General features: G+C 51.8%; 2 protein-coding genes across 3 annotated transcripts in view; one reads left to right on the top strand and one right to left on the bottom strand.

Moving 5' to 3' along the window:
* Positions 1-20,913, top strand: part of CLCN6 (chloride voltage-gated channel 6) — a 33,277-nt gene extending 12,364 nt beyond the window's left edge. The window contains exons 7-23 of one of the 2 annotated variants that reach the window (XM_005690671.3): positions 718-844; positions 1,899-1,966; positions 3,255-3,313; positions 4,162-4,294; positions 5,310-5,423; positions 5,671-5,837; positions 6,381-6,507; positions 8,813-8,939; positions 9,212-9,365; positions 9,717-9,876; positions 9,966-10,072; positions 11,058-11,244; positions 12,184-12,341; positions 12,458-12,614; positions 14,095-14,202; positions 14,346-14,471; positions 17,707-20,913. In XM_005690671.3, the coding sequence (XP_005690728.2) occupies positions 718-844; positions 1,899-1,966; positions 3,255-3,313; positions 4,162-4,294; positions 5,310-5,423; positions 5,671-5,837; positions 6,381-6,507; positions 8,813-8,939; positions 9,212-9,365; positions 9,717-9,876; positions 9,966-10,072; positions 11,058-11,244; positions 12,184-12,341; positions 12,458-12,614; positions 14,095-14,202; positions 14,346-14,471; positions 17,707-17,787 (2,160 nt within the window). In that variant the 3' untranslated portion in view covers positions 17,788-20,913. Of the gene's footprint in view, positions 1-717; positions 845-1,898; positions 1,967-3,254; positions 3,314-4,161; positions 4,295-5,309; positions 5,424-5,670; positions 5,838-6,380; positions 6,508-8,812; positions 8,940-9,211; positions 9,366-9,716; positions 9,877-9,965; positions 10,073-11,057; positions 11,245-12,183; positions 12,342-12,457; positions 12,615-14,094; positions 14,203-14,345; positions 14,472-17,706 lie in introns of those variants that run through there. The other variant, XR_001919283.1, reaches the window with a different exon arrangement.
* Positions 23,001-24,205, bottom strand: NPPA (natriuretic peptide A). Its single transcript, NM_001287236.1, is given in 3 exon segments — positions 23,001-23,105; positions 23,630-23,956; positions 24,052-24,205. Coding segments are annotated over 3 exon segments (459 nt in total). The 5' UTR covers positions 24,172-24,205; the 3' UTR covers positions 23,001-23,093.

The following is a 24,205-nucleotide window of genomic DNA, read 5'->3' as shown; positions in this document are numbered from 1 at the left end:
CAGTGGGGGTCTTGCCTCTTGCTCCTGAGGTTGTTCTCCATTTTTCTCCATCTTCATTTCCAAAATGTCAAGACACTGATTTAGTCTTAAGAGTATAGATTCCTGTAGAAAAAGTGATCTCTCTTTCACTTAGGTTTTCTGAAAGTGGTTTCAGGCTCTGGGGAGATAAAAGAGGAACAATCTAGACTAGAAGGTTGCTTCTCAACCTTGGCAGCACATTAGAAGAAACACCTGGGGAACTGTAAAAACATCTTAGAATAACAAATGCTTTAAACCTTAAAGAACTTTAAAAGTGACCAGCTTAGACAAATGAGGTAAGAATCTCTGGAAATAAAGGGCAGTATTTGGCCACCTGATGCGAAGAGCTGACTCATTTGAAAAGACCCTGATCCTGGGAAAGATTGAGGGCAGGAGGAGAAGGGGATGACAGAGGATGAGATGGTTGGATGGCATCACCGACTCGATGGACATGGGTTTGGGAAGACTCCAGGAGTTGGTGATGGACAGGGAGGCCTGGCATGCTGCGGTTCATGGGGTCGCAAAGAGTCGGGCACAACTGAGCGACTGAACAGATTGATTGTTGAAAAGCCTCCCCTCTCAAGAGATGTTAAATCACCAGGAACTTGTTAGAAATGCATCAGGCCTACTGAGTGTGGTGCTGTGCAGGATGAGGCCAGTGGGTTCTGAGTTTCTCAGTATGCCTGCTCTCCCCCTCAGCCAGTGGCAGCCGGTTCTGGGATCCCCGAGATCAAATGCTATCTGAACGGCGTGAAAGTGCCTGGAATCGTGCGTCTCCGAACCCTGCTCTGCAAAGTCTTTGGAGTGCTGTTCAGTGTGGCTGGAGGTCAGGAGGGTCTTTCTTTCTTCTTTTTGTTTTTTAAAAATATTTATTTATTTATTTGGCTACGCTGGGTCTTATTTGGGGTGTGCAAGCATCCTCAGTCGTGTCCAACTCTTTGTGACCCTGTGGACTGTAGCCTGATAGGCTCCTCTGTCTCTGGGATTCTCCAAGCAGGGATATTGGAGTGGGTTGCCATTTCTTCCTCTAGGGGATCTTCCCAACACAGGGATCAAAACCGTATCTCCTGCATTTCCTGTGTTAGCAGGCGCCATTTCTTTATTGCACCACCTCAGAAGCCCTGTTATTTGCAGCACACAGGATCTTTTTGGTTGTAGCATGTGGAATCCACTTCCTGACCAGGGATCAAGCCCAGGTCCCCTGCATTGGGAGCTTGGAGTCTTAGCCAGCGGACCACCAGGGAAGTCATCAAAGCGTCTTCCTGACCTTTATCCTTCAAGCCTTCCAGGGGTGAAGGCGACAAGAATCATTATGGGTGTACATTAAGCAGATGTGGCCTTGAAGTTTCTGCCCTCAAACAGATCTCTGTACTTTTTGTTGATGAGTTAGTTTTTAAATGTAAATGCTGTTAATAAGTTACCATTCAGAGCTGTCTGACCAGGGCACCATTGAGTTTCAAAGTAGAGTGTCTGTCTAGTTGGTTTGTGGAGTTGGCTTTTAGCAAAGTCAGCAAGATTTTTGTGCCAGATGGTAAATATTTTAGGCTTTGTGGGCCAAGTGGCAAAAAGGAGCTATTATGTAGGTGCTTAAACTTATATAACCACTTCAAATGTATCCATTTGAGAATGTAAAAAACCATTCTGAGCTCTTGGGCTGTATAAAAATAGGCAGCAAGCCTGTCTTGTCCCACAGGCTATGATTTGCTGACCCCCAATTTAGAATTTCAAGGTTACTTTATCTTATTTGATGGGGATTTGACTCACTCTTACTGTTAGCAAGTCGCTTGATCACCTCTTTTATAGTTGTCAAGAGAAAGGTCTATGTAACAAAGATTGTTCTGTGCTGATAGATTGTCTTGCCTTTTTCCACCTGTTCCCAGGGCTCTTCGTGGGGAAGGAAGGCCCCATGATCCACAGTGGAGCAGTGGTGGGGGCTGGCCTCCCACAGGTAAGGGTTGATGGGCTGTCGGGGGCTAATTAGCCTTCAGAGTGGGCCTCCTGGGCAGGGGCATGTCCGTGGTTAAAATTGGAAAAAAATCCATCAAGAGCACCCTAATGTGGCCTTGGTCTCCATTATCAGTTTGGGTTGATGAGAAACTATGAGATCTGTCTCCCAGGAGAGCAGGTAGCTGGTACCTGGAGGTTGTACTGGGGCCCTGTGGGGTCCTGGGAGCAGAAATGGAACAGAGAGAAAGTTTAAACGAAAGTTACCCGGTGCTCCCACAGCCGTTGCCAAGCACCTGCACACAGGGTGGCTTGCAGAGCGTCTCAAGAGAGGCTGGAAGCCTTGGCTATGATGGTTTCAGGCACAGGCCAACGCTGATACCATTGGATGCAGCAAGGGAATAACAACTGCTGTTCATCAGGTGCCATCTGGGCCAGACTCTCTTGTCCCGTCTCCTCTCTTCTTTAAAGCCACTTTAGGGACTTCCCTGGTGAGTCCAGTGGTTAGGACTCTGAGCTTCCACTGCCATGGGCCCGGGTCCCGTCCCTGGTTGGGGAACTAAGATCCCAAAGCCATGTGGCCCAACCAGAAAAAAGCCCCCTCGGGTTTAGTTGTCCTCCTCCTCATCATTCCTAGATGAGGAACTGAGGCTCAGGGAGGCCAAGGGGCTCACTCGGACTCCCAGACTTCCCTTCTCACAGGCTGGTCCACAGAGGAAAGTCTCAGTTCCTTGTGAACTGTCACTTGTAAACAGTTTATGTCTCACATTCTAAGGGGAGGGAGTTGGCTGTGGTCATCGTGTTGTCCAGGAGAAGGAGAGAAGTCCCTGTCGTCCAGAGCCCATCTTTTGATCTCTCCTGTTATTGCCTCATCTCATCTCCATGCACTGGCCTCTAGGAAGTAAGCTGAGAGGTAGAAGGAGGCCAGGCCAGGATGGGGCGGTAGTCTGAGACTTTGTCAGGCAGTCACTTGGCTCTTCCCTGGTGACTGCCCCGAGCAGAGCTCACGTTGCCTTCCGTAGCAGCTTTCCGTTTCTCTCCACCCTTCACCCAGCTGTTTCCCCTTTTCCTTTCAGACTTGTTGACTGTGTACAAAATGCAGTTTCCAAAGAGCCTAGGAATCCGGGGGTAGGAAAGAAGTTCCTCTTCAAAGTCACCTCTTTTAGCAGCTGCTGTCCTAGACTCTCCTCCTTGTGGCTCCTGCCCAGGAGCGGTCAGGCTGCGGGGACTCTCAGTGCTGTGGCTTCCTGCAGCCTCGGGCCCCTCCCTAACTCTGTTTTCTCCCATTCTAGTTTCAGAGCATCTCCTTACGAAAGATCCAGTTTAATTTCCCCTATTTTCGAAGTGACAGGTATGGAAAGGTTAGAAATTGGGGTGTTTTTGTTTTTTAAAAAAACAAGCTGTTCGTTTATTGCCACTGAGATCTTGTACTTGCTGTAACCGGGCTCACGGTCTCCCCAGCTTGGGTAGGCTGCATGCAGAACCCGACCGTCGGGAAGGAGATGGGCTTTGAATTATTTTTCTGACGATTAGGAGCACAAGGGGCAAGCAGGTATCACAGCTTCTGTTTTGCCATAATCTGGGGCCTAGAAGCATCTCTGGCAACACAGAACATGGTCCAAATCAAAAATACAACCGGGAAAGTCCATTGGCATAGTATCAAGATTGGAGTTTATTTACTTGGTCCGCCACTTCAGGCTTGGAAGGTCTCTGCACCCTGTGCAATTTGCAGGTGTTACTGACCTGCATGCCTGGCAAGGCCCTGCAGTCAGGGGCTCACACCCGGGTTGGGGTCCACCTTCTCACCTTCGTGCCGGGCACTGTCACCTGTCCTTCTGCTTGCAGCCACACTTGGCCATTTTCTCTGGTATTGGGCTTTCTGGAAGGAAGGTCTAGGGAGCCGGTGGCTCAGTGGTGACACCGGAAATCTTCGATCTGCCATCTGAGAGTTCATGCTTGGAGTTGACTAACATCAGGGAACCCCCTGCCTGGCGGAGTTCAATGGGGGAGAGCATCTGGCTGGTTAGTGAACTGTGTTCAGTGCCGAGTCAGTTCGGCAGAAACCGAAGCCCTTTGTGAGGCCTGACTGTTCTTGGGTCTCAAGATAATAAAATGTCAGTGCATAAGGAAGTGAGCAAACTGCCCTTTGCAGCCTGAGGACTGTTTCTCAGATAAACCATCTCTCTCTCCACCCCTCAGAGACAAGCGGGACTTTGTATCAGCAGGGGCAGCTGCCGGAGTTGCTGCGGCTTTTGGGGCCCCCATTGGGGGCACCCTGTTCAGTCTGGAGGAGGGTTCATCCTTCTGGAACCAAGGGCTCACATGGAGAGTGGTAAGGGGGGCCTTCCGCAAGCTTAACCACCCACCCCCACCCCAGGTTTCATCTGGACAACTCTTACTCGATACATTTACCAGGAGTTTTTTTTCTCCTCTTTCACTGTTTACCACAGACATACTTTATGTACAGTCATAAATGTCTGAAAATAAAAGGAACAGAAAAGGTAGATCATGTGAGTGCTAACCAAAATAAGGCTGCTGTAGGTGGTTCCATGGTAAAGAATCCACCCCCAGTGCAGGAGACTTGGATTCAGTCCCTGGCTCGGTCGGGAAGACCCTCTGGAGAAGGAAATGGCAACCCACTCCAGTATTCTTGCCTGGGAAATCCCATAGACAGGGGAGCCTGATGGCCTGCAGCCCATGGGGTTGCAAGAGAGTCACACAACTGAGCAACTCAGCAACAAAAAGTAGTTTATTAGTGTTAAAGGAGACTTTGAGACAAGGGGAATTACCAAAGTGAATAAGGGACGTATCCCAGTGGTAAAAGGCTCGATTTAATGGATAGTTTCAGGTTAACCTGTAGTTTTGATGAGGCCAGACTGACTTCCTTTGCTCTGGATGCCTGTATCCTCCTATGGACTGTATTCTAGTTCCATATTAACTCCTGTGGACTGTTCTCTACTTCCCATGTCAACATCCTTCCCGTCCCCAGTGAGACGTTAACCCTCTGATGACGAACTATCTGACTGGGAAGGTGAGACCAGCTGTGGTCCTGACTGAGCGCCCATCTGCTCGCTCGGGGAACACATTCTGCCTCTGGTGTTTACTGTTCCTCTTTTAGCCTAGGGTCTGGAGCACCATAGACTTTAAATAGTCCAGAAAAGGCTGAATGGAAACTCCCACTAGCCCGATTTCCAGCTTTTCACACTTGAGGTGAACTTACAGCCGTGGTCACCAGAGCCCCATGTCCAGACCTGGAGTTGGAGGTCTCTGTGTGGAGCAATAGGTTTACGGGAGGAAGTAGGACTTGTGGCTTTCAGCTGTTTTTGTTTTTGTCACCTGTTTCCCAGCTCTTCTGCTCCATGTCTGCCACCTTCACCCTCAACTTCTTTCGTTCTGGAATTCAGTTTGGAAGTTGGGGTTCCTTCCAGCTCCCTGGGCTGCTGAACTTCGGCGAGTTTAAGGTATGTTTTGTCCTTACCCTCAGAATTTCTTTCTTGGCCCATGACAACTGCTCTTTAGTAAAGTAGCAGCGAGAAGCTGGCAGAGGTAGGTGCGCCTGAGCGCTGTAGCCTCCTGCACGCGTATGCTCAGTGTGGACAGGATTCCAGCACCGCTTCGCCTCTCGTTTCTGTCTTCTCTGCTCCTGCCCCTTCCTGTTCTCACGGGCACTCTGGTTTTTCTCTCTCCCTCCCCTGCCCTTTCTCTCAGTGCTCTGACTCTGATAAAAAATGTCATCTCTGGACAGCTATGGACTTGGGTTTCTTCATCGCGATGGGGGTCATTGGGGGCCTCCTGGGAGCCACGTTCAACTGTCTGAACAAGAGGCTTGCAAAGTACCGTATGCGAAACGTGCACCCGAAACCTAAGCTCGTCAGGTACCCTCGCAGTCGCCTCCCCCACCTGCTGCGGCTCCCGGGCCCCGTGTGGACCGGGCCATCTCTCCTGAGGAATAGACCCCACTTCCCACGCCAGCTTCCAGGTCACGTCTAAGACTGAGAACATAAATGTGTTTATCAGACAGACCAAGAGACTGCGGCTGAGCTTAACTTATATCAGAGCCACTCTGGCTCCCGGCCTGTCTGGACTTGGCCACGGGGACTCATGGCAGAGTCAGTATCGGCCCCACCAAGAGGTGTGCTGTCATGAGACTCTCACCCTGGGACTTAAAGTGGGAGGCCATTCATTCCTTGGAGAGAGATGATGTGGCCGCAGCAGCCTCACCACTAACCACCTGTACAGATTTGTACATAGAGATTGCTGGAACGCAGCAAGCCGCTGATACATTCTGCACATGTGCTGACTGCCCAGGGGCAGCTGTGCATGCTCTGGGGGCAGGGAGGGTTGGGGGTAGGCAGTTTCGAGTTCCCAAGACCAGGTATCTTTTTAATCCATGCTAACAGCTGTGTTTTGCCTCCTAGAGTCTTGGAGAGCCTCTTGGTGTCCCTGGTGACCACCGTGGTGGTGTTTGTGGCCTCCATGGTGTTGGGAGAATGCCGCCAGGTGACTTCTGCAGCTCAAGTTGGGAATGACTCCATCCCGCTCCAGGTAACCCCCTGTGTACCTGCTGCCCTTGTCCTATGTCCACAAAGACGAAGCATCCAGAATGTATGACGTGCTTCTGTTTAGAGCCAGTATATGCATTGGTTCACTGTTCCACACCTGAGTCAGATTGCTAGGTGGGGGATGGGGATGGGGGCTGGGCTTCGTAGCTGTCATTTTACCTAAGAGAGGATGTTCACCAAACTGGCTCTTTTTCACTTTTGTGAACAGTCCTGGTCATCAAAGAGGGGACTCCTCTCTCTCCCCTGACCCCTACAGTGAGGTAGGCATTGGAGCTTAGTTTACAATGTGTGTTGGATCTGAGAGTGGACCCTAGGGTGGAGGCTGGAGATTCTCTGAGTACATGACTTAATGGCCCCTGGGGAGCTACTGGAGTCCCTCCGAGCCCCTTTGGGCTTTTGTCTAGAATGGCTGCATCTTCCGTGTCTCCAGGAACACTAAATAGCTAGAATGTACTCAATCAGAGATCAGCAAACTGTGGGCCATGGACCACATCTAGCCCTTGGCAACTGCTTGTTGCTGTGTAGCCCCGGAGCTAAAAATGGTTTTTACAGTTCTAAGAGTTGGGAAAAGAAAGCCAGAAGAACATGGACTAGAGACTATATGTGGCTTGCAAAGCCTAAAATAGTTACTCTCTGACTCTTCGCAGGAAAAATCTGTCAATCCCTGTTACTGGTTATTCCCCAAGGCCACCTCCTTACCAGGCCAGTACTTTCCAAAGTGTGTTCTAAGGAGCATTTGTACACATGATTCAAGAGCAAACAAATGGAAACAGATTCAGATGAGATAACCAGGCCTAAGTAGGTTTCTTGAACACAAGACTTCTCAGGGCCTTTAAAGTTCCAGTAAGTGTTAGGAATGTTCGGCGTGTTCTTTGTGTGCCAGACGCTCCACTAAGCACTGTACGTACATGACCTCACTTAGTTTTTACCATGGCTACTCTGGCTAGTATTGTCCCCACTTGACAGATGAGAAAACTGAGGCAAACTGAGGTCTTGCCCAAGACCAGTCAGCTAGTAATAGGTAGCCTGAGATAGGTGTCATTCCCGTGTTATAGAAGAGGAAACGGAAGCTTCACGAAATGGAGTACCTTTCCCGAGGTCATAGAGGGTGACAGGGTGCGAGTTGGGTCTGTCTGATCATGGAGCCTGTTCCCTGCTTGTTGCAGGTACACTGATTTCCAGCAAGTGCATTGGAGCTCTTCTATGCACTTGACCACAGGACTGTTTCCAGTGCGCCTTCAGCACTGGGTTCCTCCAGACCTGAGTTGGGGAAACATTGCGTTGTTGGTTATTAAGCTGTTTCCTCAGCTTGTCCACCTTTGACAGCTCTGCACACACATCCCGGTTGCCCGCTCTTCCCTGCCAGGTTCTGCCCATAGGGGGCGCTCCCTTGTTTCCTGCAGCAGCCTTCATCTGGTTGTGTTGCCCAGCCAGGCGCACCTTGTAGGATTATACTAACCCATGGCCTGCTGTCATTACAGTGTCCACGTAAGGGCATCTCTACAGTGTCACTGATGGAATGGGATCCAGGAACAATCCGTCTCCTCAGTTAGCTTTGCAGTAACACCCATTAGTTGTTTGCCCAGGGACAGGTATGAGGTTCACCCCCTGTGCTGCTGAACACCAGCAGCCAGAAAACAAACACCCCTCTGATGAGTCTAGCAGTGCCAGGCTCTCATCTGCTCACACAAGATGATGAAGAGGGTAAGAGGGCTGGGATGTGAAGAAATCTCGTCTTTTCCCATCTTGGGTTTTGTTCAGCCAGGTGAGGGATGGGCAACCAGGAGCAAGGTACCTGCAGTAGGCCTCATATACACAGGTTTCTCCTGCAGCAAACTCGGGGCAGAGGCTTTTTCCACTTGGAACAAAGCTGGGCTTAGGTCCGCAGTGCCCTGGACTCTCCTCTGCAGACACCTGACCACTCTGGGCCTCTTGTCAGGCCTCTACCTCGTCCTCCATGGTCTGTGGTCCCTGGGGACCAGGCTTCCCCCAGCGCCTCTGACAGAAGTAGCACTGAGCCAGACCCACAGTGAATCATGGCTGTGGTTATATTTTTGTTGCAAATGTGCGTGAATAAGGGCCGTCATCCTGATTCTTTCTCAAAATGGGTGAGGAATACAGTATCACAGTTGGCTGCTTTTGGATCTCGATCTGTTTTTGCTACCTGTTTTATTATGAATAAAGTTTGCATGCCAGGTTTGTTGCAACCTCACTGGAGACGTCCCACTTGAAATCTCAGGTGCCCTGGTCAGGGACCTGTGTTTGACTTTTTGATTCTTGCTTCTCAGGTCACATCAGAAGATGTGAATTCAAGTATCAAGACCTTTTTTTGTCCCAATGAGACCTACAATGACATGGCTACCCTCTTCTTCAATCCCCAGGAGTCTGCCATCCTTCAGCTTTTCCACCAGGATAGTGAGTCTCAGGGGTTGGGCTTTGGGACAGGAACAAATGATTATTCACCTGCCCTTTCCGTTTACCCTCAGACACAGCTGGGCTTACCCCTAATTTTGAGCAAGAACAGGGCTTTTCGTTGGTGACATCACCCAGACAAAGATAGGCTTTCTGCCTCCAGCACTGGAGGTGAACCAGACAGGATACAGTAGGACCTGGTGGGAGCCGGGTAGTCTGGGAGGCCTTGGTAAGCATCTTAGTGGGACTCAGGTCAGTCTGCTCTTGCTTCACAGGTACATTTAGCCCCGTCACTTTGGCCTTGTTCTTCATCCTCTATTTCTCACTTGCATGTTGGACTTACGGCATTTCTGTTCCAAGTGGCCTTTTCGTGCCTTCTCTGCTGTGTGGAGCTGCTTTTGGACGTTTAGTTGCCAATGTCCTCAAAAGGTACTCTGTGCGTGCGTGCGTGTGTGTGTGTGTATACATGCACTTATGCACATGTGTGGGAATCATAGCTTCCTACCCAACCTCACAGGCTTCCCTGGAGGCTCAGCAGTTAAGAATCCACCTGCAATGCAGGATACCTGGGTTTGATCCCTGGGTCGGGAAGATCCCCTGGAGAAGGAAATGGCAACCCACTCCAGTATTCTCGCCTGGGAAATCCCTTGGACAGAGGCGCCTGGCGGGCCATAGTCTGTAGGATCTCAGTAGTCTGACATGTCTTAGCGACTAAACTACCCTCACCCCACCACACACTGTATGATTCTGAGCCATGTTCTTGGTCTCTTTCTTCACCAGCTACATTGGATTAGGCCATATCTACTCCGGGACCTTTGCCCTGATTGGTGCTGCGGCTTTCCTGGGTGGGGTCGTCCGCATGACCATCAGTCTCACGGTCATCTTGATTGAGTCTACCAACGAGATCACTTACGGCCTTCCCCTTATGATCACCCTGATGGTGAGCACGCCCCTTCTAGGCCTTGTTCAGATTCAAGGCCCAGTTCCCCCCACAGCAGCCTATTTTCAAGCCTTTCCTTTGTATTTCAGGTGGCCAAATGGACAGGGGACTTTTTCAATAAAGGCATTTATGACATCCACGTGGGCCTGCGAGGCGTGCCGCTGCTAGAATGGGAGACAGAGGTGGAAATGGACAAGTAAGGCCAGGATTTCTCTTTGTGTCTTAGTTCCAGAATTTATGAAGTCTAGGGCCCAGGAACTTTTGTATTAGGGGGTAGTAGTACAGATTCTTGGGTTGGAAGAAGGTAAGTAACAATAGCAAGCACGTTTGTCCCCAAGTGTTTTCAGGAGAGTGGAGTGGCCTCGTGGGCTGGAGGCTGGGGTGGGCAGGGTCGCTTCATGGACTCTTCAGCCGCTATGGCATTCTGGTGAAACAGGAAGTGTTGTGATTGAACGTTTAAGGGTCCAGTCATTGTGAGTGACAGCAAGCTGCCTCATGTGCCCAGTGAAGAGTTGTCTATCAGTGGTGACTCCTCTGGGCATAGACACCGGCTTATCCATCAGGCCTCTCATGTCTGGAATCACGCAAGGTGCTTAGAGTCTGTCCTGTAGGAGTCAGCCAGCTTCCAGAAAGGACCAGCCAGTCAATATTTCCAACATTGCAGGCTATGTGGTCTCTATCACAGTTATCCAGCTCTATCATAGTAGTGCAGAAGCACCCGTGGACAACGTGTAAATGAGCAAGTGTGACCAGATTGGACCTGTGGGTGATACTTGCCATCCCTGGTCTAAAGGGACACCCAAAGATTCTCATTTTAATTCCCATGTCATTAGCAGTTCAATGGTGACACATGGCATGTGCCAGGGGGTGCTGAGGAGGGATAGCTGAAACCCTGGGCAAGCAGATGGGGTTCATGGTGAGGGGGCATTTGTATTGAGATGAGGGTCTTGGCCCACCCACCTGACAAGGCAGGGAAGAGCATATTCCAGGCACAGGGAACAGTGCCTATGAAGGGGATGGGAGTACCAAGGAACACGTGTGTTCAAGGATCGGCTGGAAGTGGTTCAGAAGAGGGACCCTGGTGGTCCAGGCAGCACGGAGAGGGAGCGTGGCCATGTCACGGCTGCTCCCGGGGCCACGGGCTCCATCGTGAGGCTGGACCACTTCTCTCCCTCCCCCAGACTGCGAGCCAGCGACATCATGGAGCCCAATCTGACCTACGTCTACCCGCACACCCGCATCCAGTCCCTGGTCAGCATCCTACGCACCACTGTCCACCACGCCTTCCCAGTGGTCACAGAGAACCGGGGCAACGAGAGGGAGTTCATGAAGGGCAACCAGCTCATCAGTAACAACATCAAATTCAAGGTAAAGAAAGGGACCCCGGAGGAGGGGTGGACCATGGACAAGTGGTTCCCTGACACTCTCACTGACCCCATACTTGTCGCACCCTGTACACAGGGTGGCCCTGGTTGGCTCTTGTGAAAGTCAGCACCCTTGTCATCGTATGCGACAGTGAGTAAGGATTGGACAGTGAGTAAGGACTTCATTAGGCCATCAGGATGTGTGTGCATTCTCACTCCAGCAAGCATGCAGATAAGTGGTGGTTTTAATCAGCCCGCCAGGCTTCTCAGTCTATGGGATTTTCCAGGCAAGAATACTGGAGTGGGTAGCCATTCCCTTCTCCAGGGGATCTTCCTGACGGAGGGATTGAACCCGGCTCTCCCGCATTGCAGGCAGATTCTTTACCATCTGAGCCACCAGGGAAGCCCAGTTTTAATCAGCAGTGGTTAGCGTTCGGTGCAGGTTGTCCCAGAGAGGGTTCTGAATTGCCAACAGTGGAAGCTGACCTACTTAAGAAAGAAGTCCGTAGGAAGCTGTGGGACGGACAGGGAAGCTGAGGAACCAGGCACAGTGCACCCTGGGTGAGCAGGTGGCTGGCGGCTCCTCTGTGGGTACCAGGAGGCAACAGCGTTGAGGGAGGGTCCTGCTGCCTCACTTGGGCTGAGTCCCCACCCTTGGCTTTGGAGATTGGGGGCACATCAGTTGACAGGCCCGCAGAGCTATGACATGGGAGCACTGCCTTGCTCTCCCCACATCAAAGGAGTCGGGCCGTGGGGCCGGCAGAAAACTTGGGCTCCAAGAGGCTCCTTGAAACACAAGTCTCTGAGCCACCATGCAGGTTTCTTGACGTTTTGGCGTGGGCCTGTGCCTTTTGACCCTCAGGGTCATCCACCTCCTCCCCTGAGTGGATGCTGGCCTGCCCTCGAGCAGCCGTCTGTTATCACTGCCCCTTCCCATTCTCAGAAGTCCAGCATCCTCACCCGCGCCGGCGAGCAGCGCCGGCGAAGCCAGTCCATGAAGTCCTACCCATCCAGCGAGCTGCGCAACATGTGCGACGAGCATGTGACCTCTGAGGAGCCGGGCGAGAAGGAGGATCTCCTGCAGCAGATGCTGGAGCGGAGGTGAGGGGGCCCCTCGCCCGGGGCCGTCCCTGGGAGAGCGGGCGGGGCTTGGGGCCGTGGACGGGACGCAGTCCTGCTGAGGGTGCCCTAGGCAGCGTCTGGTTTTTGTATAACAGATACACCCCCTACCCCAACCTGTACCCTGACCAGTCCCCGAGCGAAGACTGGACCATGGAGGAGCGCTTCCGCCCGCTGACCTTCCACGGCCTGGTCCTGCGCTCGCAGCTCGTCACCCTGCTCGTCCGAGGAGTCTGTTACTCTGAAAGCCAGTCGGTGAGTCTCCCTTCTTGTCCGCACCAGGCCTCTGGAAAGCATGAGGGCGCTCGGAACCCAGTCTCCACACCTGCTGCCGAGCAGTGCGTGCAATCCCTGCTGCCCTGATGCTGAGCGGGGCTCAGAGTCCCTCCAGGGCCTCTGCACCTGTTGTTAAGTGTCCTTCTGCCCAGTAGCCTTTTAATATAACTTCTACACTTTAATTTCTGCCATGTGTGCACTTTGTTACATGTGTTATCCAGAGAAATACCTTTGTTCTTGTTCATTTCCCTGTAGTCTTTTTTTCTCTGTGGTTTATGTGTGTTTAAAGTGGTCCATACAGTGACCTGCAACACACTTCACCCTTTCAGATGGAGCCTGAAAAACTCACACAGAAACCTAGTTCCCAAACTAATTTTCCTTTGAGTCTTGCCCTTGGGCAGCAAGCCTGAGGTCACTAGCTCACGTGTGCAGGACAGGAAGGGCCACGGATGGAGTGGCTCGGGCTTGGGGGTATGGCCTGTGGGAGGCCCAACCTCACTGGAATGGCCCAAGGGACGGGAGTTGGAGGAATGAAGCAGGCCAGACTACACAGAGCCTCACCTGCATACAGAAGCCACCAGTGCTGGCCTGAGGAAGCCCTGGGGGTCAGCGGTGGACAGCAGAGACCATGGGCCGAGGGGAGAGAAGGGGAGGAGGATTGGGAAGGAGTGGTGACCGGTCCAGAAGACTCAGGATGCAGGAATAGTGGCAAAGCTCCCTTGTGACTTATCTGGGTTGACTTTCCTGGAGCTGCTGTTTCCAGTCACTGCAAACTGGGCAAAATCGCACAGGCGGGCCCCTCAGACGCTTCCAGCAACAGCAGTGTGTCCTTGCTTGGTTTTGAAGGCCCTGGGACAGAACCCCCGGTCGGCCGGGCTGTGCTTCCTCTGAAGGCTCCAGGAGAGGATTCGTGCCACCCTCATTTGTGGTGGGTGCCCTTGGCCTGCCCTGGCTGGAGGCACATCACTCGCGTCTGCCTCTTTGTTACCTGGCCCTCCCTCTGTGCCCTCTCCTGTTTTAGCAGGACACTAGTCCCTGGGTTTGGGGCCCACCCTCCTCCATGTGACCTCCTCTTACCTTGACTATATCCGCAAAGACCTCTTTTCCAAGAAGGCCATGTTCACAGGTTCTAGGCATTAAAATGCAGATGAATCTTGTAGGGGACCCAAGTCACCCCAGCTACAGCTACTATTACCACTTTTCTCATTGAAACTCTAGAATAGCTCACATCTGTTCTACAGATGAAAGGGATGTTCAGAGAAGTTAGGAGACCAGCCCAGGGGACACAGCTAGGGAATTGGCCGAGAAATGGCTTTGGAGCAGGAGGTTTCACTCCAGAGCACCTGTCCTGGCCCTGCGCTGCCTGCCCGGCTCTGAGACCTTGAGAGAGGGTCCCGTAAACATGGCTCCTCCAGTGGCCACATCTGGTGCGAGGACAGTGTCTGGGTTGGGATTGCAGAGTGCCAGCCAGCCACGCCTCTCCTACGCTGAGATGGCTGAGGATTACCCGAGGTACCCCGACATCCACGACCTGGACCTGACCCTGCTGAACCCGCGCATGATCGTGGTAAGCAGGGCTTCCCTGGGGGCTGGGGCTGGGTGAGGAGGCTGAGGGCCCATCCCGCACAGCCTGCTCCTTGTCTGCGTGGCCAGCATCACATCCTGGGTGGGCAGGACTGGCTGCGGGTCACCGTGTTGCGTTCTTTGCAGGACGTCACGCCGTACATGAATCCCGCACCCTTCACGGTCTCGCCCAACACCCACGTCTCCCAAGTGTTCACCCTGTTCAGGACAATGGGCCTGCGGCATCTGCCAGTGGTGAACGCAGTGGGCGAGGTGAGTGGGGCCTGTGAGGCGGTGCCTCCTGGAGGGGAGCCTCTAAGCTCGGCGATAGACGGAGCAGCAGCACCCCGCAGGGGTGCCCCCCAAACTCAGCCTGCTCAGCGCTCCCCCAGCAGAAGTGAGGGGCAGAGGGCTGGGCGGGAGAGAAGCAGCTTCAGAAACTTCCCCTTTGGCCTCCTGGGTGTTTCCTACATGCGGTCTCCTGTGTGGCTGGCAGGTGGAGCCAGTGTCCCACTGGTCTTCCTTTCTGTGGAACAGCAAAGCTTAGGCCTGGAGCTTCCCTGGGGGTCAGTGGTAAAGGATCCGTCTGCCAATGCAGGCAACTCGAGTTCAGTCCCTGAGTTGGACAGATCCCCTGGAGAAGGAAATGGCAACCCACTCCAGTATTCTTGCCTGGAGAATTCCATGGACAGAGGAGCCTGGCAGGCTATAGCCCATGGACTCACAAAAGAGTCGGACACAGCTTAGCAACTAAACAACAAACTTCTCTGTATCCTAAAATCTTTCTCTTCTTGTTGGACTTGGTGGTGCCTTCTTATGGGAAGGGGATTGGTTCTCTACCTGTTATGGGAATTTGTAACACTAAATGAGAGAATTTCAGACAAACTACTCAAGAGAGCGTTAAAAGATGAACTACCTAATTATTATTACAGATTTTTCCATTTTTTCTTCTTAGAACATTTTTTTTCTTACTAGAGCAACATTGGTATTTGTAGAAAAGTGTGAAACTATAGATAAAAAAAAAGACATGGCAAGCCCTTATCTGTATAGAGGCAGCCATGTTAACTTTTTAAAGTATCTCTTGTTTTTTCCTCTGCATCTAGGAGTAAGAGACTTTATATGTCAAGTTTCAGTGAAAATGTTACCACTGCCTGTACTATTTTATATCTTAATTTTTCAATGAATCTATGGGAAATGACTTTCCATGGCAAAAAGTATTCCTTTAGGACATTTTAATGGCTCAAGAGCATTCTGTTGCACAGCTGCCTGGTCACTTACTCATTTCTCTGTGGTGGGATATTTAGTTAAATTTCACTGTGTGAAAGTGAAAATGTGAGTATGTTATTTACACGACTCAGTCGTGTTTGACTGTTTGTGACCCCATGGACTGTAGCCTGCCAGGCTCCTCTGTCCATGGGATTTCCCAGGCAAGAATACTGGAGTGGATTGCCATCTCCTTCTCTAGGGGATCTTCCCAACCCAGGGCTCACACCCAGGTCTCCTGCCCCGTGTCTCCAGCATTGCAGGCAGATTTTTTTTTTTTTTTACGGTCACTTTAATGGTCATCTTTCTGAGGCTTTCAGTCAGTGCCCCCTAGCTGCCTTGCAGGAAATGACGCTTCTCCAAAATGAGGGCTACCCAGCAAAACCCCAATAGCGTGCATGCCCTTACATGTGTTTAGTGGCTGGAGGTGGAATCGTGCTTCTTGGAACACAGCTGTGCTGACAGTTCTGGGACACCCACCCCAGTGAGATGTGAGTCACTGCAGTGACTGTGGGAACCCCCTGGTTTTCTGGACTCTCCTCTGCTGAGCTTCTTTCACTGGTGTGGGAGGAGGGTGAGTTCCCTACACAAAGCAGTTCTCTGGATACCAGCTGGGTGTCCTCAACTCAGTTCAGTCCTGACACTGTCTACCTGGGGATGGTATCATGTCCGTTGGGTTAAGGGCTCAGCCCCACAAGACGGTTCACCCTACCCACCTCCCCAACCTCAGTTCTCAATCGAAAGTCTAGGTTGTCACCTGTGCTCCTAACTGACTGGCTATAAATAGATGGTTCCCATGACCCCCTGCTCGCAGAATTCAGAGACACTCATATCCTTTCGTTAATTTCTTGCTTCATTCAGTCATTTATTTACTCATTCACTCATTCATTCATGATTGATTGATTTATTGGCTGTGCTGGGGCTTGTTGCTGCACAGGCTTTTCTCTGTGGTGAGCGGGGGGCTACTCTCTAGTTGTGGTGCGTGGGCTTCTCATTACAGTGGCTTCTCTTGTGCAGAATACAGGCTCTAGGCAGGTGGGGTTCAGTGGCTGCAGCTTCTGGACTCTAAGGCACATGTTCAGTGGTTGCGGTTCACGGGCTTAGCTGCTCCACGGCATGTGGGGTCTTCCCAGACCAGGGGTCCAACCCGTGTCTCCTGCGCTGGCAGGCAGATTCTTTCCCACTGAGCCGCCAGGGAGGCCCCCCTCATATTCTCTTATAATAGACTGTAGTCCATAACCTGAGAAGGAAACGGCACCCCACTCCAGTGTTCTTGCCTGGAGAATCCCAGGGACAGGGGAGCCTGGTGGGCTGCCGTCTCTGGGGTCACACAGAGTCGGACACGACTGAAGTGACTTAGCAGCAGCAGCAGCAGTCCATAACCTGGAGTGGGCAGATGGAAGAGGTACACAGGGCAGGGGATGGGGGATGGGAGGCTGAGCCCTGCCTCCTCTCTGGCAGGCTGGGCACCCTGCTATCACCTCACAGGTTCACCAGCCTGGACGCGCTCCAAACCCTGTGGTTCAGGTTTAATAGAGGCTTCATGTCACAGGTGTGGTTGATTACTTCTATGGCGATTGGCGATGGAGTCAACATTTCCCACCGCCCCCCACCCCCACCCCACTGGGTAGCTAGGGCTGACAGCTCCAGTCGTCTAGTCATACACTTGGTTCCCTGGGAAACCAGCCTCCATCCTTAAAGGCTTCCCAGAAGTGACATCATTAGCATAAACTCAGCTGTGGTTGAAAGGGGCTTGTTATGAATAAAAAGACACCCTTATTTTTCACCACTCAGGAAGTGCTGAGAGTTTTAAGAGCTGTGTGCCAGAAACTAGGGTGATGACCAAATATATTTTTCTTACTATGAATCCAATATCACAGTGACTCGGGTAGTTCTGAATGGTGAAGCCGGCTGGGTGTGGTGGCTGTGAAGCTACAGACCATGAGCTCTGCTTAAGAAGACATTCGTGTCCAGATTCCAGCTGGCCCAGCTCAAATCTCTGCAACTGGATTTGTCCCATTGGCCTCCAGCTTGCGATCCCGAGCTTTCTCTGTATCTCGTTTCCGTCTAGAAATGAGGTACCCTTCAGAACAAGCGTCCTGATCGTGTTGGGTCCGCCCTGGTCCTTCCGGGACCTGATCCTGCCACCTGAGACAGGCTGGGCAAGCTCTGGTCACTCCTGTCAGTTCTCTTCCCAGTGGGTTTCACTCTGCAGGTGACTTGGGTCTTTTCTTCCTGGTCCTAGATCGTGGGGGTCATCACGCGACACAACCTAACGCACGAGTTTCTGCAGGCCCGGCTGCGGCAGCACTACCAGACCCTCTGACGGCCGGGCTCGGGCTCAGCCTCACCGCCACGTGCCGGCTGTCCTTGCCGGAAGCCGCCTTGGGGGGCAGCAGCTCTGGCTTCGCCACCACGGCTGGCCGGACTGTTCCCGGGCACAGAAGATCCCCAGTCACCCACTCGCTTGGAAAGCCTACAGTCATCGAACACTTTGCCGTCAGAGATCCTGGGGGTGGTATGGGACCATCAGAGCCTGGACTTGTCTGACTGCTCAGCAAGTATCTTCCTGTTTTCTGCTCCCTGCATTCCTCCATCCAGTGCCAACCTAGGCCCCAGCCCCACTCCCCGCTAGCACCAGGACCAGTGGGGAGTCAGGCCTCACCCGCTGGAGGGTGACCCTCAGAGCAGGTGTCCCGCCTCCTCTTTGCCACTTCCCTAGGGAACCCAGCTGTTGCCTTAAAGCATCATGGGAGGTGCTTTGGCCAAGGCAAACACGGGTTGGGGGAGATATGCCAGTTGCAGAATTCAGTGAATGAGGAATTGGGCCCTGAGAAAACCACCCACGTTTCAGAGAGCACCCCCCCACACAACTCACTGGGACTCAAGTTGACACCGTCACTAGTTCATTTTAAGGGAAGTTCTTCTGGGTGTGAGGTGGGGCCCCTGTGGTGTGAACCTCCCTGGAACCACCAGCTCCAGAAGCACAAAGCGTTTAAATCCTGCTCGTGCTCCCTGAACTTTATGATAAAGCTGACGACAGGGTCAGATTTCCACCTGTCCCAGCTTTGAGCATTTCGGCTTTCTCTAATTTCCCGATTACCCATGGTCTCCTTGTACCGCATTTTCATCCCGGTCCTTCTCCTCTCCATCAGATTACTAAACTTCACTCAAGCTCTACCTGCCTTTTCGTGGTGAAGCAGCCACAGCCCAGAGGACCTTGCATCACCCCTAAAAGCAGGGCTCCCTTATATAAAACTGCTTCACTTGACCCTGGGGAACAGTGCCGTTATTCATAAGACGGGAGGGAGTGAATCCTGAACCAGGAATGTGGATGGGTCCGTGATGTGGCTGAGAAAGCCAGAGTGTGACTGCACAGCAAGTGTTCATTCGAGGAAGAGGGTGTCTGCCCTTCATAAGCATCTCGCACTCGCCTGTTGCTGGCCATCCCCACCATCCCGAGGGGCTCAGCAGCGGCAGCCTCAGGAGGGGTCAGCAGTGGGTAGGGGGAGGTGCTTCCTTCCAGCTCACTCCCCAAGGTTTTAGTATCAGACATAGGAAGCCTCCCTCTCTGTTTCTATGACTCAGTTTCCCTCCTGGCTGTTCGGTCATCTCTGAACAGGCACCCAGAATGAGCATCTGGGTGTCAGGCATTTGCACTTACTTTCCTCTTTGTTCTCTCTACTTTCAGCAGCATCTTTTTTTCTTTTTTAAATTGGAAGAGAATTACTTTATAAGGTTGTGTTGGTCTCTGCTGTACAAGAGCTCGAATCAGTCATAATTATATACATATACACACAGCCCCCTCTCCGGAGCCTCCCTCCCTCCCATCGCATTAGACAGCCCCGCAGCAAATGTGCTTGAAGACTCAAGATGGCATATGTTTGCATTTAGCTAGTTGTTCCTTTTTTTTTTTTTAATCATGGAAGTTGCCAGAGGGCATCTGCGCCAGGCCAAGGCAAGGCTATTCTCTCCCCTGAGCCCCCCTGCTTTGTTGCCAAGACTGCTGCTCAGCCTGGGGACGAGGACCCGTCCTGCCTTGCCAGCTCTGGTCCTGTGCTCCACGCACTCTAGGGAACAACCCCTGCACTCAGGGGCCGTTTCCACATCGTCCCCAGTGACTAGGGCCCCTCTGTTCTTCCTGTTTTCTCATCTCTTTGATCAACATGACTTTGACATAAATTTTTTGACTCCCTTGGGTGCACTTGACTTATGAAACAAAGATGAACATTCCAGTAAGGAATTGAGGAACTCACCAGGACCAAAAGAGCAAGCCCTCCTAAGTGTGATGGTGTTCAGACAGCTGCCGCTGTTCTCAAGCAGCATCTGGAACTGGAACCCGCTCCCCTCTTGCTGCCACTCTCCCCTTCCTGAAATTGACAGGACTGAGATCCTCCCAGCTTCAGGGGGCAGGGTCACACGGCTGGCCGGGAGGCTGCCCTGGGTGAGTGGTGTTGGAGTTTATCCCTCCCGCACTCCATGTTGTGCTTAAGTCACCTGATATTGTGTTCCCATCGGTGCAGCCCAGAGATAGACGGCAGAATGCAGACACCTCCCTCCGCCTGAACAGATGCATCAGACCCAAACCCAGCCCCTCTGGAATGGCACGTCATTTTCTGTCCTGGCGTCTGCCCTTTCCAGACAAGCCCAAAGACTAGCACAGCTCCATTTGTACCACAGTTAACTGTCAGCCTCATTCCTTTGATTTCTGTTAGTTAGAAATCTGCATTTCAACATCTTGCCTGTTCTTAGCACGGTCACCTCCCAGGGATGTGGCCCCTCAATAGATTCTCAGGGGCCAAGCTTGGGATTGGCTAGAGGTGGTTTCATGTTCCCCAGCTGAGGTGTCAGAGGAGGGAGCAAGTCCCACCCAACTGTGGGACCTTTGTGCTCTGGGAAATAACTGCTCATGACCACAGAGGATGAGATGTTTAGATAGCATCACCAACTCGATGGACCTGCATCTGAGCAAACTGGGAGATAGTGAAGGACAGGGAAGCCTGGTGTGCTGCAGTCCATGGTGGCGTAAAGAGTCAGACACAACTTGGCGACTAACCAATAAAAACGGCTACATTTCATTAACGGTTCCTGGCTGGAATGGACACTTGCTTGACCCAGCTGACCATATGACATTTCTGAGGCAAAGTCACGTACTGACATGGCCCTCGGGGATGAAGAAGCCTGCAGGAAGGCCAGCAGCACCCTGGTGGCCCCACAGTATTGATGTGCAGTGTTACGCCACAGCTTGTGGACTTCGGTCATCTCGTCAGAAGCAGCTTCCTTCTTTCTTTTTGCACTGTTTGTTTATACAGTAACGTTAGCTACTTCTATGGTGTATATAAATTGTATTTTTTTTAATTTGTAAAGTTCTATTTTTATTTGAACGCTTGGAACTTGGAGGTTCTCATTGTAACCGTAATGCGTCAGAATAAATCGTCTCCATCCATCTCCATCCTTTTGTCTGCACAGTGCCCTTTTTTTAGCGTGGTGAGGACTTGTTTTCATTTCATTCCTCCTCTCTAACATGTACAGATTGCAAAGCTGGAGACGGGTGTATAGCCTCAGGTCTCCTGTAGCTCTCCCAGCAGGACTCTTCATCCTCAGGGGGCCACTTGGCACCTTAACATAAGAACCACTTAGTCCTACGGATATCAGCAAAAACCACAGCAGTCGCCCTGCTCTGTCCCCCCTTCAGATCAACACTGTTGGGCTTGTTCACAGATCCTTTCCACCTATAAAATCACCTGTCCTCACAGGCACTCCCTCACACAGCAGCTGGTGGAGAATCCATTCACTTCCTGCCAGTGCTTCATGTAGGATACCGCCCCGCAGGCAGATTCCCCCAGTGTCCAACCAGAAGAAATCAGAGCTTGGTGTCAGCCTCCATCACTGCCACCTCTCAGGGCTTTTGGGTCACATTTTGTTTTGCCTGAAATGTGATTTCTTAGTCTCTGGGTGATCTGCTTCGAGTTGCTGTCCCTCAGTGGCAGAAACGCTGGCTGGGCTTTCCTGGTGGCTCAGATGGTAAAGAATCTGCCTGCAGTGCAGGAGACCTGGGTTCAACCGCTGGGTTGGGGGGATCCCCTGGAGGATGGCATGGCAACCCACTCCAGTATTCTTGCCTGGAGAATCCCATGAACAGGGGAGTCTGGCAGGCTACAATCCATGGGGTCGCAGAGTCGGCCAGAACTGAGCGACTAAGCACAGTGGCAGAAGCAGCCTCCCTCACCCATTCCCCCTTCACCCATCCCTGCTTCAACCTGTCCCTCCTGCAACTCATCACCCCTTCCACCCATCCCCCAGTGTCCTCTAAGTTCCAGGGGCGTCTCATGTATTTGGCACGTTCAGTCAATCCCATCCGTGAGAACCTGCTGTGTCACTGTGACACCTTGGCAGTGAGCCCAGCTCCCCCCTCCTCCCCTCCCAGCAGCCCCTGCTCCTCAAGTCCCAGACCTTCTTCCTTTCTCTCCACCCTCCTGGTCCTTAGTTTTCCACCTGGTCCTCCTGTTCTTAGTTTTCCACCCTCTGCATTCAAAATCCACACAAGGAACATCTCTTTCAGAAGCAGTTACCCTAGAGTTCTTTCCCTACCTCCCTGCCTAACCATCAATTCTCTGCTGGCCTCCCCCTCACTCTACACAGAGCATATTACTACTTTACTTCGTCCTCTCTCAGTTTCTGTATAATCTGATCAACTATATGTAGGGTGCCCGCTGTGCCACGTGCTGCAGGGCCTGCTGAAGGGGCATTTACCTCCAGGAGCTTGCAGATCAGGGACACAGACCCAGTTGCATACCCAGGCATGTTGTGGTGACTGGTAATAGTTATAAAATGCTGCCAGTGATGAGCTTGATCTGTCCTGGGCATGTGGTATCCTGGAAGGCTTCAGGGAAGAAGTAGCTTTCTTAATGAGCTTAAGAAATGAGTGAAATGCTTGGGAGAGGTGGGGAGCTCTGGATTAAGGGCATCTACGTGGAAGGAACAGCATGAATAAAGGCATGGGGAAGTGAAGGTGTAGGGGTGTTGGAGGAATGTCATAAAATCCGACACGGGGAGTGTGGTGTCAGGGATAATGGGTGGGCAGGTGGCGCGGAGCCCTGCTCCCTGGTGCAGGTAAACCGGGGCAACACCCTTTTCAGAAGTCGATACAAAGAAACTACCTCTTCAGCAGCTCAATTTTGCTGTGAACTTATAACTGCTCCCCCAAACAAGTTAATTCCTTAAAAAAAAAAAAAAAAGAATGAAAAAGGAACTGAGAATTCTCTCCAACAAAAGGTAAAATGACAAGGAATATCAGGCTGAACTCCCTTCCGGAAATGAAAGAAATCACACCAACCCGAGCCTACTGCTTCTGTCCATGGTGCTGAAGTTTATTCATTTTCAAACTGATGTTGGTAACAGGTGATAAAAACTTAACACATGGGTGGGAGAGGTGGAGAAGCCACAGTTAAATCACTTTGTCTACATTTAGCATAAAATGTGAGAAATGTTGACAGGAAGCTGATGCTTGAATGAAACACTTGTCACAACTCAACTTGATGGCAACCAGATGCGACAAAGTTGAGTGAGAAGACCCCAGGGGATTCTCTTGAAGACTGCCCGGGGCCTGGCCTGCCTTTTCCTCCCTGGCTGTTATCTTCGATACTACAAGAGAGCAGAGACATGTTTGGTTTGGTGACCTGACTCCACCGGAAAAGTCAGCTTCATCAGACTGCTCCCTTCCCTCCAGCCTCCACTCCAGCCTGACGACCCTCTGACTTCTGTAAACTGGTAAACAAATTGCCCGTTAGGAGCTAGTAAAGTCAGTCCTGCCCAATTTCAATCCTTTGGAATCTGATGATTCTGCAAAGGACATGAACTACCAATCAGCAGAGCACAGGTGATTTGGCCCCATGAACAATTTAAGTCCCCAGTGCTCGTGGCAGTAAAGTCTTTTTTTCTTAGCATTTTCTCAGCCAACTGTAGCTGAGGTTGGTATCATTGTCCTGAGACTCAGAGCACACCCCCCTCCCCGCCAGTTTGGGGCAGAAATTTTAAACGGGTTGCTTCTACGCTGTCCCTTTCCTACTGAAGGCATTCCCGGGTGGTGTTCCTTCACAAGGTTTGAACGTCAATGAAACCATAATTTCCTTCCTCCCCATCCCACTTCCATCCTCGGGTCCTCTTACCCGGAAGCTGTTGCAGCCCAATCCACTCTGGGCTCCAATCCTGTCCATCCTTCCCCCGAAGCAGCTGGACCTCCGCAGGCTCCGAGGGGCAGTGAGCAGTGCCCTCAGCTTGCTCTTCAGGAGGGCAGATCTATCGGAGGATTCCCAGGGTCCCCGCCCGATGGCGCCCCCATCTCTCTGGGCTGCGTTGACCTCCCCCATCCAGGGAGGCACCTCTGAAAGAGGGCTGAGAGGGGCCCCAGCTTCTTCATTCTGCTCACTTAATACTTGTGAGGGCACAGCCTCATCTTCTAAAGGCATCTTGTCCTCCAAACGGTCCAGCAAATTCTTTACAAAAGGAAAATGGAAAGGGAGAGGTCTTGCTGCCTGGCCCAATGTCACAACCCCCCTCACCCCAGACCATGCCGCTTTCCTGGCCCTACCTTGAAATCCATCAGGTCTGCATTGGACACAGAGCCATACACAGGATTTGCTCCTGTTTGCCCTGGGAGCTGAAACGCCAGAAAGAGGAGGAAGCTCGTGGTGATGGCAGAGGAGCCCATGCTGGCGTCGGTCAAGGAATGGTCGGTCTGGTGC

Source organism: Capra hircus, chromosome 16, assembly GCF_001704415.2.
Source record: "Capra hircus breed San Clemente chromosome 16, ASM170441v1, whole genome shotgun sequence".
Classification (NCBI taxonomy): Eukaryota; Metazoa; Chordata; class Mammalia; order Artiodactyla; family Bovidae; genus Capra; species Capra hircus.
Note: the sequence above shows the minus strand (reverse complement) of the source record. Positions and strands in the feature narration are given on the sequence as shown.